The 17,182-nt window shown below is 48.1% G+C and overlaps 1 protein-coding gene across 11 annotated transcripts in view; it reads right to left on the bottom strand.

Moving 5' to 3' along the window:
- The window catches only part of CACNA1B (calcium voltage-gated channel subunit alpha1 B), a 248,526-nt gene that overhangs the window by 197,128 nt on the left and 34,216 nt on the right, over positions 1 to 17,182 (bottom strand). For all 11 annotated transcript variants that reach the window (XR_008668315.2, XM_055350334.2, XM_055350333.2 and 8 more), the window contains exons 4-6: positions 15,289 to 15,380; positions 13,709 to 13,861; positions 11,195 to 11,385 (exon numbers count right to left, since the gene is read on the bottom strand). Coding sequence is in view for 10 of the 11 variants with exons in the window: in XM_055350334.2 (XP_055206309.2) it covers positions 11,195 to 11,385; positions 13,709 to 13,861; positions 15,289 to 15,380 (436 nt within the window). In the remaining variant the exon portion in view is untranslated. The remainder of the gene's footprint in view (positions 1 to 11,194; positions 11,386 to 13,708; positions 13,862 to 15,288; positions 15,381 to 17,182) is intronic.

Genomic DNA, 17,182 nt, shown 5'->3' with positions numbered 1-17,182 from the left:
CACTTGAGGCCAGAAGTTCAAGACCAGTCTGGGTAACATGGCAAGACCCCACCTCTACAAAAAAAAAAAGTTTTAAAAACTTAGCCAGGCATGGTAGCATGCGCGTGTGGTCCTTGCTACTTCGGAGGCTGAGGAGGGAGAATCGCCTGAGCCCAGGAGCTCAAGACCAGCCTGGGCAACACAGGAAGACCTCATCTCTACAAAAAATTTAAAAATTAGCCAGGCTTGGCAGTGTGCACCTGTGGTCTTGGCTACTCTCCCAAGCTGAGGTGGGAGGATTACTTGAGCCCAGGAAATTGAGGCTACAGTGAGCTATGACCATGCCCCCGTACTCCAGCCTGGGTGACACAGTAAGACCCTGTCCCAAAAATAAAAATAAGTCACTTTAGAAATGCAAGTCAAAACTGAACAGAAATACCACTTCATGCCCACTAAGATGGTGAAAATTGTCTTATTTTTTAGTTTTATTATTACTTTTTTAAAGACAGGGTCTCCCTCTGTTACACAGGCTAGAGTACAGTGGCGCTATCCTGGCTCACTGCAGCCTCCAGCTCCTGGGCTCAAGTGATCCTCCCACCTCAGTCTCCCGAGTAGCTGGGACTACAGGCACACACCACCATGCCTGGCTAACTTTTTAATGTTTTTGTAGAGACAGGGTCTTGCTATGGTGCCCAGGCTGGTCTCGAATTCTTGGGCTCAAGTGATCCTCCCACCTCAGCCTCCCAAAGTGCTGGGATTATAGGCACAAACCACCACTCCTTGCCTGATGGTTAAAATTTCAGACAGACAACAAATGCTGGTAAGGATGCAGAGAAACTGGAGCCCTTGTGCACGGCTGATATAAATATAAAATGGTACTGCCACTATGGAAAACAGTTTGGTGGTTCCTCAAATGGTTAAACACAGAGTTCTATGATCCAGTAATTCCAATCCTAGGTCCATACCCAAGAGAAATGAAAACATATTCCTTGCAAAAACTTGTGCAAGAATGTTCATAGCAGCATTAGTCATAATTTTTAAAAGTGGAAATATCTAAATGTCCATCAACTCGTGAAATATAAACAAAATATGCTATAAATACACAACGAAATCATACTTGACAAAAAAATACCAATACTTGCTTCATCGTGGATGTAAAAACACAAAAGGCCACCAATTGTATGATTCCATTTATATAAAATGTCTGGAATAGACAAATCTACAGAGACAGAAAGGTTAGTGCTTGCCAGAGGCTGTGGGAATAAGGAAATAGGGACTGATGGCTCATGGATACAGGGCTTCTTTTTTAGTTAATGAAAATGCTTAAAATTAGATAACAATGATGGCTGCACAACTTTTTGAACATACAAAAAACTCTGAACTGTAAACTGTAAACTTTAAAATGGTGAATTTTATGGTACACAGATTATATTGCAGCAAAAGTGTTATTTAAAAAAAGATCTCCAAAAAGAAATTTCTAAGCCCAGAGAGTTTCACAGTAGAATCCTACCAAACATTTTTAAAAGACGTAACACATTTCTATACAATCTCTTCCAGAAAACAGAGGAGGAATAAATACTTCCTAATTTATTTTATGAAGCTTGTGTTACCTTGATACCAAAACCAGACAAAGGCAATACAAAAAAGGGAAAATCATAGGCCAGGCACGGTGGGGCTCACGCCTGTAATCCCAGCACTTTGGGAGGTTGAAGCAGGCAGATCTCAAAGTCAAGAGATCGAGACCATCCGGGCCAACATAGTGAAACACTGTCTCTACTAAAATACAAAAAATTAGCCAGGTGTGGTGGTGGGTGCCTGTAGTCCCACCTACTTGGGAGGCTAAGGCAGGGGAATCCCTTGAACCTGGGAGGCGGAGATTGCAGTGAGCCGAGATCACACCACTGCACACCAGCCTGGTGACACAGCAAGACTCCGTCTCAACAACAACAACAAAAAAAGACAAGAAAATTACAGATCAAAATCCCTCATGAATATAAGTGTAAGACTCCTTAGTAAAAACGCTAACAAATACAATTCAGCAACACATAAAGAGAATTAGGTACCATGACCATGTGGGATTTATTCTGGGAATGCCAGGCTGGTTCAATATTCAAAAATCAATGTAATTCACCATATTAACAGACTAAAGAAGAAAACTCACATGATCATATCAGTGCAGAAAAAACGTGACAAAATTCAACACCCATTCAAAACAAAAACTCTCAGAAAAGTAAGAATAGAATAGAGTAGAACTGCCCCAACTTGATAAACAGCATCTACCTCAAAAGAAAAAACAACAACTCAACCCTACAGCTAACATTATACTTAATTGTGATAGATCAAATGCTTTTTCCTAAGATTGGGAGCATGGCAAGCATGTCAGCTCTCGCCATTCTTACTCAACATAATGCTGAAGTTTCTAGCCAGTGCCATAAGGCGACGCACATAGATCGAGATACGCAGACCAAGGGGATAGAATACAGAGTCCCGAAATAAACTCTTGCATATATGGCCAAATGATTTTTGACAAGAGCGTCAAGACCATTTTATGGTAAAAGGACAGTCTTTTCAGCAAATCCGAGGTGGGCGGATCACCTGAGGTCGGGAGTTTAAGACCAGTCTGACCAACATGGAGAAACCCCGTCTCTACTAAAAATAAAAAAATTAGACAGGCGTAATGGCAGATGCCTGTAATCCCAGCTACTCAGGAGGCTGAGGCAGGAGAATCACTTGAACCCGGGAGGAGGGTTCCATTGCACTCCAGCCTGGGCAACAAGAACAAAACTCTGTCTCAAAAAAAAAAAAAAGAAGAAAGCTGGATCCTTATCTAACGCTATATACAAAAATTAACTAAAAATGGATCAAAGACCTGAATGTGAGACCTAAAAAAAGTAAAACTCTTAAAAGAAAACATAGGTCAAAAGCTTCACATTAGATTTGACAGCGACTTCTTGGATATGACATCAAAGGTAAAGGCAACAAAAGAAAAAACAGACAAACTAGACTGCATGAAAATTTTAAAATGTTGTGCATCAAATGACACCATCAATTCAGTAAAAAGGGCACACATAGAATGGGAGAAAATTGTAAATCATATATCTGAAAAGGATTATACTCAGAATATACAGAGAATGCCTAAAACTCAACAACAACAAAAACAACAGATTCAAAAATGGGCAAGGAACTCCAACAGACATTTCTTCAAAGAAGACATGCAAATGGCCAATAAGTGCAAGAAAAGATGCTCAACATCACTAATCATTAAAGAAATGCAAATCAAAACTACAAGCAGATACCACCTCACATACATTAAAATGGCCACTATCAAAAACACAGAAATTAACAAGTATTGGTGAGGATGTGCAGAAATGGAAATGCACGTGTATTCCCACCAAAAGGTGGGAATGTCAAATGGTACAACCATTGTGCAAAACGATACAGCAGCTCCTCATGAACTTAAAAATGTAATTATCATATGATCCCTCAATTCCACTTCTGGGTCTATACCCAAAAGAATTGAAAGCAAGGTCTCAAAGAGATATTTATACAACCACGTTCATGGCAGCACTCTTCGTAAGAGTTAAAACATGGAAGCAACCCAATGGTCCATTGACAGAGGAATGGATAAGCAAAATGTCATACATACCTACAATGGAATACTACTCAGCCTTAAGAAGGAAGGAGGTGGCAGGGCGCAGTGGCTTACGCCTGTAATCCCAGCACTTTGGGAGGCCGAGGTGGGCAGATCATGAGGTCAGGAGATCAAGACCATCCTGGCCAACATGGTGAAACCCCGTCTCTACTAAAAAAAAAAAAAAAAAAAGATGCAAAACAGCTGGGCATGGTGGCGCGTGCCTGTAGTCCCAGCTACTCCGGAGGCTGAGGTAGGAGAATGGCATGAACCTGGGAGGCAGAGCTTGCAGTGAGCCGAGATTGTGCCACTGCACTCCAGCCTGGGCGACAGAGCGAGACTCCATCTCAAAAAAAAAAAAAATGGTTACGATGGTAAATTTTATGTTATCTGTATTTTAGCACAATAAAAAAAAGCAGATCCGAAAGAAGAAATAAGCTGTTTCTGTTTGCAAATTATATGATTATCAACATAGAAGATCCCAAGGAATCTACAAAAAAATCTCCCAGAACTAATAAGGGAGTTGGTAAGGTTGAATGATCAAGATCAACATACAAAAGTCCATTGTATTTCTATATACTAGCAATGAACACATGGACACAGAAATTTAAAATACAATACCATTTTCTAATGGGAACAACACAGCAAAGGTTGCTGCCTAGGTGTGAGAACACCACACCCAAAACATGGCCAGAGATAAGAACTTAGAGGCATCTCTCCCACCTAGCAGACTCCACATTTCTGCTGCCTCCTTTAAACCGACCATTCAGGCATTCGCCCACAAATTTAAAGGGACGCACACCCTATTCCCTAGCATGGCCAGTTGCCTCCCCCTGTGCCTCTCTGACTCTTCATTACTGCCTCAGATAACCTGGGGAGGGAGGATGGCGCTCCCCACTCACAGTGCCCTCCCTGCCAGGATCTGTAGGTAATATATCGTTGAACTTATTTCCTGTTGTGGTGGTGACTGAATGTGTGCCTTCCATCTGAAGAACCAGGGCTACCCTTGGCCAGGTTTTCCCTGGGGAACTAGGATGGGCTCCCAACACTGCAATGCTGGTCAGGCACAAACCAGACACGGGTCAGACAAGAGCCACAAGGATGTCTGCCAGTATAAACAAGCTTCCTGTATCAGGAACCCCCTGGTCACAGGCGGGACAACCAGGCACTGGCTGCCTGCCAAGTAATCCAAGTATCCCATGAAGGGTACACTGTCAACACCAAGGTCCGCTTCCTTTCATCCCCTGTGAGGGCAGGTTGCTGGACACTCTAGTACTAGAACACCAGTTTCTCCAGGGGTGCTCAAAACACACTAGAATCATTCAAAAAAAATAAGAAAACATAATAGCTACAAATCTAACAAAATGTATATTGTATGCTGAAAACTACAAAATGCTAATGAAAGAAATCAAACATGACCTAAATATATGAAGAGAAATAACATGTTCTGATTGGACATGGAACATCCAACATAGTAATGATGTCAATTCTCCCAAATTGAATAACATGGAAAGAATCAGTCTAACCTGACTTCAAAACATATAGGTAACTACAGTAAGCAAGACTACGTGGTACTGGCAGAGAGAAAGACATGTGGACCTGAAATAGACCCACATAAATATCTCCAGCTGATTTCTGGCAAAGGTACAAAGGCAATTCAATGGAGGAAATACAGCCTTTTCAACAAGTGGTGTTGGAGCTACAGGAAGGAAGGGAGGGAGGGAAGGAAGGAGGAAGGAAGGAAGGAAGGAAGGCAGGCAGGCAAAAACCTCACACTTTTATTAACCTAAAATAGATTGTAAACTTACATGTAAAATATAAAACAATACAACTTTTAGAAAAAAAAAAGAAAATCTTCAGGATTCAGGACTAGGCAGAGTTCTTACAGTTGACACCAAAAGCCCAATCCACAAAAGGATAAATTGATAAACTGGACTCGATCAAATTTTAAAAACATTTGTTCCATGAAAGACCAGGTAAAAAGTATGAAAAGATAAGCTACTGACTAGGAGAAAATATTTGCAAACCATATATATGACAAAGAACCAGTTCCTAGAATATATAAAGAACAATTCAAACAGAACATGGGCAAAAGATATGAAGAGACGTTTCACCAAAGATACACAGATGGCAAATAAGTCCAGAAAGATGCTCAACACCACTCACTGTTAGGACATGCGAATTAAAACCAGTGATGTGTCACTATACCCCTATCAGAATGGCTAAAATAAAAAAGTGTCACCACCAAACACTGGCCAGAATGTACAAAAACTGAATTATTCACACACCACTGGTGGAAATGTAAAAGAGTGTAGCCCTCTGGAAAAGCTTTGGTTTCTTAAAAAAACTAAGCATGCAACTACTATACCTAGAAATTTGCACTCCTTGGCATTTATCCCAGAGAAATGAAAACTTATGTTTGCACAAAAACGTGTACAGCAACTCTATTCATAATAACCCCAAATTGGAAGCTTCCACAGGTGAACGGTTAAACAAGCCATGGTACAGCCATAGCATGGAATACTACCTGGCGCCACGGAATACCACCTGGCACCACGGAATACCACCTGGAGCCACGGAATACCACCTGGCACCACGGAATACCACCTGGAGCCATGGAATACTACCTGGCACCACGGAATCCAATCTGGTGCCACGGAATACTACCTGGCACCATGGAATATCACCTGGCACCACGGAATACCACCTGGCACCACGGAATACTACCTGGCACCACGAAATGACACCTGGCACCACACAATACTACCTGGCAGTAAAAAGAAACATGCTACCAACACCTGGGTGAACCTCCAGAGAATTTTGTTTGAGTGAAAGCAGCCAATACCAAAAGGTTACATTTGGTATGGTTTTGTCCACGTAACATTCTCAAAATGACTAAATTATAGATATGGCAAACAGATTAGTGGTTGCCAGGGATTAAGGAGGGGGAGAGGGCAGGAGAGATGTGGGTGTGACCATAAAAGGGCAGCATGAGGGACCCCTGCAGGGATGGAGATGCTCTTCGTCTTCACTGTGTCAACATCATTGATACTGATGTATCAACATCAATATCCTAATTGTGACCCTGACTATAGTTTTGCAGGTTGTTACCACTGGGAGAAAAGGGTAAAGGGTGCATGAGCTATTTCTGTATTTCTCACTACTGCATGTGAATCTACAATTATCTTAAATTAAAAGTTTAATTTTTTAAAAGCCCATTCCCTTAACCCCTGTCTCCCTGCAGTTACTTCCCACTGCTCTGCTCCCTCCAAGAGTCATCTGCGGTTGCCACCCTCATTTCCTCACCTCCTCCTCCCTGTAACCCACGCATTCCAGGGCGTTGTCCCACCACTGAGACCGCCCTTGCCAAGTTTACCAACAACCTTCCTCTTATCAAATGCAACAGTCCGGGCTTCCCATCTTCCTTGACCTCCAGCAACATCTGGCCCAGCTGATCATGTTCTCCGAACGCTTTACTCTGCTCCCAGGATGCTGTGTGGTTATGGTGCTGATCATGTTCTCCGAGCACTTTATTCTGCTCCCAGGATGCTGTGTGGTCGTGGTGTTGTTCTTGTTCTCCGAACGCTTTACTCTGCTCCCAGGACGCTGTGTGATCACGGTGCTGATCATGTTCTCCGAGCACTTTACTCTGCTCCCAGGATGCTGTGCGGTCGTGGTGCTGATCATGTTCTCCGAACGCTTTACTCTGCTCCCGGGATGCTGTGTGGTCGTGGTGTTATTCCTGCCCCCTTAAAAGCTCCAGCCCCATCTCTTTCGTGGCTCCTGCCTTCCTACTGGACCTCTGAGTGCTGGAATTCTCCCCAGTCTCAGCCTTGGCCCTTCTTTTCTCCATCTGCACTTATTACCCAGGTGATCTCCTCCTCTCACATAGTTTTAAACACTGTCCATGAGTCAAGTACTTCAAATGCTCATCCTCAGCCTGCTGTTCCCTCTGAATTCCCTCTCAAACACCCACCTACACACCCAAGATCTCCACTTGTATGAAAATAGTTATCTAAAGTTTTGCAGAGCCAAAACAGAATCCTGGAGTTCCGCCACCACCCTCTGCTATAACAAAACTAAGTAAATTCGTTGCTCCCGATTCTCCCTTTCTTGGTAAATGGCATCACCTTTCTCAGTGCCTCAAGTCACATCATCGTTGAGACTTCTCCTTCTCTCACATCCACTCTATGAGCAAGGCCTGTTTGTGCTAGCATCAAAATGCAGCTATGGATCTGAACACTTTCAAACTTGGATCTTCACGGAACTAGTACAATGAACATAAGCAAAGCATACGTGCATAATCATAAAGCAACATGATTTACCTCCACTGCGCCTCCAAACATGGTCATTGGAGAAATCCTTCCCATGCCCCTAGATGATAATTTGGACAAGCCCATGACCATTCTGACAGCTCCTGGGTAAGGCGAAGTTCTACAGCCACTTTCAAGTGGAAAATACAGTTTCAACTCGGCAGTTGAAAGTGTTCAGGCCAGGTGTGGTGGCTCATGCCTATCATCCCAGCACTTTGGGAGGCTGAGGCAGGTAGATCACTTGAGGTCAGGAGTTCAAGACCAGCCTGGCCAACATGGCGAAACCCCGTCTCCACTAAAAATACAATAATTAGCTGGATGGGGTGGCTCGTGCCTGTAATCCCAGCTACTTAGGAGGCTGAGGCATGAGAATCACTTGAACCCAGGAGGCAGAGGTTGCAGTGAGCCAAAATCGTGCCATCGCATTCCAGCATGGGAGACAGAGCAAGACTCTGTCTCAAAAAAAAAGAAAGTGTCCAGTCTCAGTCTCAGCTGGTCATCAAACTGACATGCTTCACCATGACAATACCCACTCTCGCTGGCTGGCCTGCCACAGCTGGTTGCTTTCAGTGGAAGAGAAAGACACGGCCCCTCTTTGCTCCCCTGTACCCAGCATTGCTGTGGAGCTGCTGACCCAACACCGTCACAGCAGGGGAGGGAGAAGGGACAGCTGTTATTCCTCGTGCGGTGCTGTCCTGAGATGATCTCACCTCTCTGGACCTAACAGGAATTTACTGCCAACTCGTCTCTCCCCAGGCTCATCCGTGTGTTCTCCCAAAGCTGCATTTGACTCCGCCTGCTTTTCCAGGCACAGACAAAGCCATTTCTCCTCAAGCTGGAGAGCCCCCACGCTGCCCCACCCACTGCCACCAGCTTTTCAGCAATCCACTCTGAACAGATGCTCTCTATTGAGACCCCATCACTCACCCGGTCCTGGCTGCCCGCTGTTGCTCACACCCCCACTCCTGCTCCCAACATGGACTGAGCTTTCCATCTCTCTGCCTCCACCCCTACTGCAGGCCGTGGGCTTCCGCCCACAAAGAACCCAGATGTCATTGCTTGAAGGAGCATATATCCGAGGGGCCACAAAAGTCCCTCTCACTGGGTTGGAGGTGAGGGGCAGGCTCTCGCTCTCTCCAAAGGATTCTCTTCAAAACTCCTGTCTAATCTCCAGTGACCGACCCTGTATGCCCTTAGTGTGGAGGAGTGGACTGGTCGGTTCTTGGCTACCTGCTCTGGGGCCTTGTGTGGCGCCAGCCCCAGGCACTGCCATGACTGCATCTTGCTGCCCCGGCCAAGCTTCCAAGGTATTGTAGCATCTGCATGTCTGGTTTCTAGACCTCACCAGGCCTTGCCCTCCCAGTACCCCGTAACTCGTCACTGCCTGCTCCTCAACCTCTTCTGTTTTCTTCACGGCACTCGCCACTGCCCATGCCCTTACGTGTCGAATGCCTCTGCTCACCACTGTGCAAGCGGAGCCAGTACTCACGGGGTCCTACTGAAACATATGCTGGCTGAAACCTCTGTGGCCCCTCCTGGCCAGTGCTGCCTGCCCCAGGATGGGGCTCCTGCCCATCCCCTCCTGCGGGAGGCAGAGACCCAGGCAGAAGAATCTGAGTCATGTGCGGCCCCTGGCCAAGCGCCAGTGAACACTGAGGGCTGTGGAGACCTGGTCACACAGTCCTTCATTTGGGTGGGGCCAGCAGGAATGCAGCCAGCTCAGAGCTATTTTTAGGGTCTGCCTTTGTGGGAATTGTTCCTTGATTGGCTACAGAGAGAGAACAGCCAAGCTCCTCATCACCGGCTTTGTCCTGTTCCTCATTCCCGCAATCACACAAGCCTGTCATCAGACACGACTCCCACTAGAGGAGGAATCTGGTTCACATGGACCCTGTGCTGGCTTTTCCTTAACTCCTCATCTGCCATCTGCCTGTTCAAGAAGCTTGATAAACGAGCTCAATAAGCATTTAGCAATGCCTGCTGAATGCCCAGCCCTGTCCCCATGAACGCATGAGGCACAGGGCAAAGGGCCCCAGTCTCTCCCCAGGACCTGTCCACCATCATGCCACCGGCCCTCATGAGCACAGCTGCTGGAGGCTGGGGAGAGAGGCACAGGCTCCCAGGCACACGTGGACCAAGCTTCACCCCAGGGCACAAGTAACAAGCTTCTAGGTGAAAGCACCCTGCACCCCACCCTGACAGCACCTGAGGGGAACACATCCTCTAGTCACTCAAAACCTAGCACCCTTCCCAGATTCCTGACCCACAGGCGCCTGACCCTTCTCCACCTCCTACAGCCCCTCAAGTACCAACTTAATTATTCTCATGCCCTGGTAGCTCACAGGACTCACAGAGGGGACAGACAGCAGCAGAGGCCTTCCTATAAAGAGGCAGACCTGCTCAAGAGTCGGTGGTGGGGGGATGGGAGACTCCACCAAGAAGGGACCCAGGCAGAGGCAACGTGAGGGAGCTGGGCCATCAGGCACCCCCCCAAGCCTTATACTCAACTTCAATCATGGCCACCAAATCCAGGCTGCCGTAAACTGCGGAGACAGGCCGGCATCCTGATGAGAGCGAGGAGACCAAAGAGGAAACAGGACCAGACAGACTCGGCATGAAGGAAACAAATGCACAAGCCACAGGCTCCGCTCTAAGAATCCCTGCGTGACCGAGGAAGGTCTTGGGGGCCTCGCCCCTGCTCCGCGGTTCACCACCTTCGCCAGGCAGCCTGGGGACGGGAGGCCCAGCAGCCCTACTGGCCCTCAACTCCAACAGAGACCCTAGGGGGGTGGCACAGCAACAGCTGCCCATGGCCCTCGGGCTGGAGAAAGTTAGTCAGCTTCTCCACACGTCAGCCTCATCATCTGTGCAACAGGTTCCTGAGAGGAGTCAACAGGAATAAAACACTTCCCACAGGGCCTAACCCAGAGCAGCTAGCAGTGCTACTATCGCCCTTGCCAACAGAAACAGCAGCATCTCCTCTGGAGTTTTCTTCTCTGACCTCCACCAGTCAGCCTTCTGCTTCATTTTCACGAAGGAGTCAACTCCAGGAGGACCCACCTCAGGAGTCTGAGCTGAGGCTGCCTGTGGTGGACCCTTCGGTGGGGCATCTGCCGGAAAGAGCCTGCATTTCATCCTAGGGGTGCAGGAAGGAGCCTAGGGCTGGGCAGAGGCTCTGAGGTCAGAAGGGCCCCTCTAAATGGACCCCCAGAGGCACCAGCTCAGGAGGTCCAGGGCCTGCCCTCAGGCCCAGGGCCAAGACGCCACTCACATTATAGAGGATGTCAGTCCAGCCCTCCATGGTGATGCACTGGAACACCGTCAAGATGGCAAACAGGATATTGTCAAAGTTGGTGATGCCGAAGTTGGGTCCTGGCCAGTACTCCCGGCACTCAGTGTCGCCCTCGCACAGCCGGGCTGGGGCCTCCTTGCCACAGGGGAAGTCACCCACGGGCTCCGCATCTGCAAGAAGGAGAATGAAGCAGACGCTGAGCTCAGAAATACCAAGCTCTCCAATCCCCACCAGGATTCCTGGGCTCTGGAGAGCTCACAGCAGGTGGGCAGGAACCAGCCACCGACAGAAACCCTCCCTCAACTTCCCACCATCCCTCCTCGAATCTGCATCAGGCATTGCCTCTTGCTGCCCCCGAGCTCAGGAGTGACCAGCTCAGGGAGTAACGGCTGGCCTCTCCCTCCTACTGGAACCTGCCCACCATCACTTGATGGTGGGCTCACAGCCCATTCATCTTAAAACTAAAAACAACAAACTCCTAACCTCCCATTCTTCCCACCACCCTGACCGTTCCTCTCCCTCACAGCCAAACTACCTCCCTCACAGCCAAACCGCCACGAGGACCGTTCCTCTCCCTCACAGCCAAACTGCCAGCAAGATCCTCCTGACACGCAGATCTAACTTGAGGCCCTTGGCCAGTCCCAAGCTGGACTCAGCCACTGTGCAGTCTGGTGCCTGTCAGGCAGGATGATCTGGAACCAACCGAACATGTACCCGGAGGGTGGCTGGAGACCTCCTGGCCCAGGTCTCGCTGCACTGACCCTACAGGGCGGACATCCTTCAAACCTAGCAGGCAGCCAGGGACCAGAGAAAGAGGGGTTAAAGAAAGACCAGAAAACCACTGATAATCTCTGGAACAAGATAGCAAGCAGCACGTTTACCCCCTTCACTCTCAAAAATCTCAATGAAAGGCCGAAAAAAATATTTTTAAAAAATGCAGGCCAGGCACGGTGGCTCACGCCTGTAATCCTAGCGCTTTGGGAGGCCGAGGTGGGCAGATTGTCTGAGCTCAGGAGTTCGAGACCAGCCTGGGCAACATGGTGAAACCCTGGATGTACTAAAATACAAAAAATTAGCTGGGCGTGGCACCATGGGCATGTAATCCCAGCTACTCAGGAGGCTGAGGCAGGAGAATTGCTAGAACCTGGGAGGCGGAGGTTGCAGTGAGCCGAGATTGCACCACTGCCCTCCAGCCTGGGCAACAGAGTGAGACTCCGTCTCAAAAAAAAAAAAAAAAAAAAAAAAAAAGTATAACAACACATGAAAATATCTATCAACATAGGAGAATTTTGTGGAGTTGCTCAGATGGAAAGCAAATACTCCCAGGTTTAGAAGGCAAAACTGACTACCTAAGTTTATTCCTCTCTGTCCAAATATCTTGATAAACGCTGGTAAAGAAGACTAAGAATAATGAGTTTCATCTCCTCCTTTCCAGTTCTTTTTTTTTTTTTTAACTTTTTCTTTTTCTTGTCTCATGACCTGGCCATGACTACAAATGCTACGTGGACTAGAAGTGACTTGCTTTTGTTCTTGACTGTAAAGGGAAAGCTCTCAAGGCTTAGAGTGAGGTGTGGTGTTTGCAGGAAATCTGCAGGGGTTTAAGAAAATTCTCTTTTATTTACAGTTGGATTAAAGTTTTTTGTTTTTTTTTTTTTAAATCACGAACGATCTAAATTCTAGTAAAACCTTTTTCTAAAAGTGCTGGGACTATAGGTGAGCCACCGCCGGCTGGGTTTTCTCCTTTAATAACTTTGTAGTTCAAGCCACAAACCTTAGCTTCATCCTTAACTCTTCTGTTTCTCTTACCCCCACATATAGACTCTCAGAAAATTCTGTTGGCTTTACCTACAAATACACCCATAATTTGACCCATTTTAACCACCTGTACCACAACACCCTGGCCCCATCCACCATCACCTCTGCTGGATTGAGATCTTCTACTCAACTCTGTTTCTGCCTTTGCCTCCCGGGAGCAGCCCGAATGATCAGAAGATGCCACACCTCACTCAAAGTGCTCCACTGTCTTCCCATTTCTCTCAGAATAAGACAGGGCCATGAAGCCCACATGATTCCTCTTGTTCTCGCTGCTCCGCACCATAGGCCTTTGCACCTACTACTACTACTACTGGTAACTGAAGTTCTGCCCGGGTGGCCACACGGCTCCAATCTCCCTGCATTCAGATGCTGCTCGACCGTCACCTTGGCAGAGTTGGCCTCCTGGGCCCCTCTGTAAAGCAGGCCCCAAATTATTCTATTTCAAATACCTTTTTGTTTTCTTCCCAAAAGTTACTACAATTGATAATTATTATATTTCTGTGTTTGTTTATTTACTTGTGTTTATCAGGCTATTTTCTATGTCCTCCACTAGAATGTCAGCTCCACCTCATGTATCTGGCACCAAGAAGGCCCCTCTAGCACCTAGAACGGTGCCCATCTCCTGGATGAACACATCTGTGGCACTCGCCTGTGCTGGAGGGTGCTGCCTGGCCTCACCTGTGCTGTTGGGGAAACAGGCCTTGTGGAACTTGCCCATGTAGAACTCCAGGCCAATGATGGCAAACATGAGGATGGCAAAGAAGAGAAGCAGCCCGATCTGCAGGAGTGGAACCATGGCCTTCATGATGGACTTGAGCACCACCTGCAAACCTGGGGCCAGAACAGGGCAGGTCAGGAAGCAACGTGGGCAGGGTAGGGCAAGGAGTTTGGTGGGGGCAGGGACAGAACAGCAGGAACCTAGCAGGGACAGCAAGGTGCTAAGCAGTGAGTGCTTGCGAGGTCAAAGGACAGAGCTGAAGCCCCTTAAGGTGCAGAGGGGCAGAGAGTGCTTGTGTAGGGCAGAGCTGAGAGTCCTAGGGACAAAGCATAAGGTCCTAGAGAGAAGTCGACTGAGAAGTGTCTCAAAGTAGGCAGAGGAGTGGGATGTGGGGGTGTCAGGGTATGAAGTCTGGGGTGGGGAGTGGGGCTCAGGGTGGGGCAACAGAGAATCCTGAGAGGAAAGAGAATGAAATCCTGAGAAGGAAGAGCCAAGTCAGAGGACATCCTGAGAGGAAAGAACAGGGAATTCTAGGAGGGAAGAGCAGAGAATGCTGGGAGCTAAGGGCAGGGGATCCTGGGAGGGAAGAGCAGGGGATCCTGGGAGGAAGGAGCAGAGAATGCTGGGAGCTAAGAGCAGGGGACCCTGGGAGGGAAGAGCAGGGGATCCTGGGAGAGAAGAGCAGGGGATCCTGGGGGAGAAGTACAGGTATTCCTAACAGACCCAACTCCTTGGGAGAAAGTGAGGCAAAAAGACCTGCCCCTGGGAATGTTCTGCCACTGGCCATATAGCATGTGAGGAACTGGGCAGAGGAGCCTGTAAACCTTGACCCCTCCCCTTTGAGTCTGGCCCCAGCACTTGGATATGGGCCAGAACCATTGCCTGGCAAGGTCTCAGGGTAGAACAGGGAGCCAATCACGGGTCTTCCCTCAGTGGCCTCAGGAGGACACAGCTCTAGTTCCATGACCACTCAGGCCCTTAGGTAAACCTAAAACCAGACTTCCACTGGGCTGAAGGAATAGGGGTCCAGGTGGTCACTGGCTCATGAAGTCACCCTGGCCATCCTCCTGATCATGGCAGGCTCTGTGGGCAGCCCACTTCAGGAGCATGTCTTAAGGCTGGCCTCAGTCCTCAGTGGCCCTGACAAGACTGAGCCAAGAGACAAGTGGCCCTTTGCAGTTTTTGCACATTTTCTCAGGCATCCTTCCCCACTACCTTGGTCAACCTCTCATCCATTCTTTAACCTCAGAAAAAGAAGCAAAGTGCTGAAATGTGACAGAGTATGTAAGGAGGAACAAAGCTTCCATCTAGGGAAGCCAGGTCAGGGTAAAATAACAGCATCACCCTGTGGGCTTTCATGGAGGGTGTGACAGGCCAAAAAAGGCCTGCTCCTCCCTTCCTCCTGCCTGGTTCCCTGGGGTCAAAAGTGGCAAGCTCAGAGTCACCAAAGCCAAACCATGGCCATGGCCATGTCCGTGGTGAGGGTAGGAGAGGAGGTTGTTATTCCAAGCAGGCTTGGGCCTGTCTTCGCTGGACTCACTTGGAATCCCAGACACCAGCTTCAGGGGCCTCAGCACACGCACAGCCCTCAGTGTTCGCAGGTCGAAGTCAGTTCCAGCCGTGGCAAGGATCCTGGCAGAAACAAGGAGAAGAAGGGAAGTAAAGGTTTCCACACTGAGCCTGGAAGAGGACACACTCCTCCCACCACCAGGGTCATGTCTCCCAAGAGCAGTGACACCTTCATTCCTGTGTCCCCACTGTCCAACCACAGGGCCAGCACAGAGCGGCTTGCCAGGTGAGAGGAGGCAGGAACTGAATCCAGAAGCGCTCACAGGAATGTTCACAATCACCCACATGACCAAACCTCCAGTTCAAAGGCACCATGTCTGAATAGACACTTGGCCCCTGGCATAGCAGGAAATCTGTCTACCAATTGAGTTTAAGGCTGACCCATATCCCCTAACCAACCCCAGCTGCACTTCAAGCTGCCTTCTGAAAGGAGTGGCGACTGAGAGCAGGAGCAGGATGGAGCCTGAGGGACTCCTGAACCGACCCCCATATACCACCATTCTTTCCCTTATCTCAGGAAGACGGGGAAGTGGGGTATTGGGAAGGTGGAATGAGGAAGACACTGTGGTCAGTTCTATTAGCAAAAAAACATATCCCAGTATCTCCCATCTTAAGAACAAAACTAAAGATCCCATATCTGCCTTCTACCACAGAGCATTTCTCTGTTCCCTTCCCATCAGAACTCACGGATGGTGTCAATCCTCGGTCTCACCACTTCCTTATCTTGCGCTCTCTCATTAGCTTTCTCCAGCCAGGTTCTCACCCACCTCTCCACTGAAATGCTACGTCAAGCCTTCCTCTTGCCAATTCTAACGGTCAAGTCTCCTTTAAAGGGTGTGGTCTCTTGCCTTAGGCCAACTCTCTCCTGTTTTCCTCCCACTCCCTGGGGGCTCCTTCTTAGTTTCTTTTGCCAGCTTTGCCTTCTCTGCCAGAGATTCAAAACGAGGGTGCCCCAAGGCTCATTCCATGTAGGAGCTACCCAATAGCTTTGAGTATCACGCATGTCTGTTATTCCCAAGTGTGTATCTTTAATCCAGACCTGGAGCTCTAGGCTCATATATACAACTGCCTTTTTAACAGTTCCATATGGGTATTTTAAAAAGCATATGAAACATTACACAACTAAAGAATTATTTTTTTCACTTTAACCCAAGTATAAAAGATGTACCTTTTTTCTTTTTTTTTTTTTTTTTTTTTTTTTTTTGAGACGGAGTCTTGCTTTGTCGCCCAGGCTGGAGTGCAGTGGCGCGATCTCGGCTCACTGCAAACTCCACCTCCCGGGTTCACGCCATTCTCCTGCCTCAGCCTCCCTAGTAGCTGGGACTACAGACGCCCACTACCACGCCCGGCTAATTTTTTTGTATTTTTAGTAGAGACGGGGTTTCACCATGTTAGCCAGGATGGTCTCGATCTCCTGACCTCGTGATCCGCCCGCCTCGGCCTCCCAAAGTGCTGGGATTACAGGCGTGAGCCACCGCGCCCGGCCAAGATGTACCTTTTTTCTAAAGTTCAGAGTTGTTACATCACAGTGACTAAGAAACTTTCTATTCTTACTTCCAGTCCTGCTCCTTCCCCCTTTGTTCCCCTCAGCGGATGGATCGCACCAGTCACCTATTGTTTAAACCAAACCTGAAACTTCATCCCTGACTCCGGTCCTTCTCTCACATGCCACATCCGGGTCACCAACAATCCCGCTGGCTCTGCCTCTAACGCGCATCCAGGGTTCTTGGCGAAGGCTTTGCGACCGCCCGCTCCAAACACATAGCCGTGACAGACAAAATCTGAGACAGAACTGGGGGTCAAAAACAGGATAAATATCGGCCGGGCACAGTGGTTCACGCCTGTAATCCCAGTACTTTGGGAGG

This window comes from Gorilla gorilla, chromosome 13 (genome assembly GCF_029281585.2).
Source record: "Gorilla gorilla gorilla isolate KB3781 chromosome 13, NHGRI_mGorGor1-v2.1_pri, whole genome shotgun sequence".
Taxonomy (NCBI): Eukaryota; Metazoa; Chordata; class Mammalia; order Primates; family Hominidae; genus Gorilla; species Gorilla gorilla.
The sequence above is the reverse complement of the archived record's forward strand: the minus strand, read 5'-3'. Positions and strand labels throughout refer to the sequence as shown.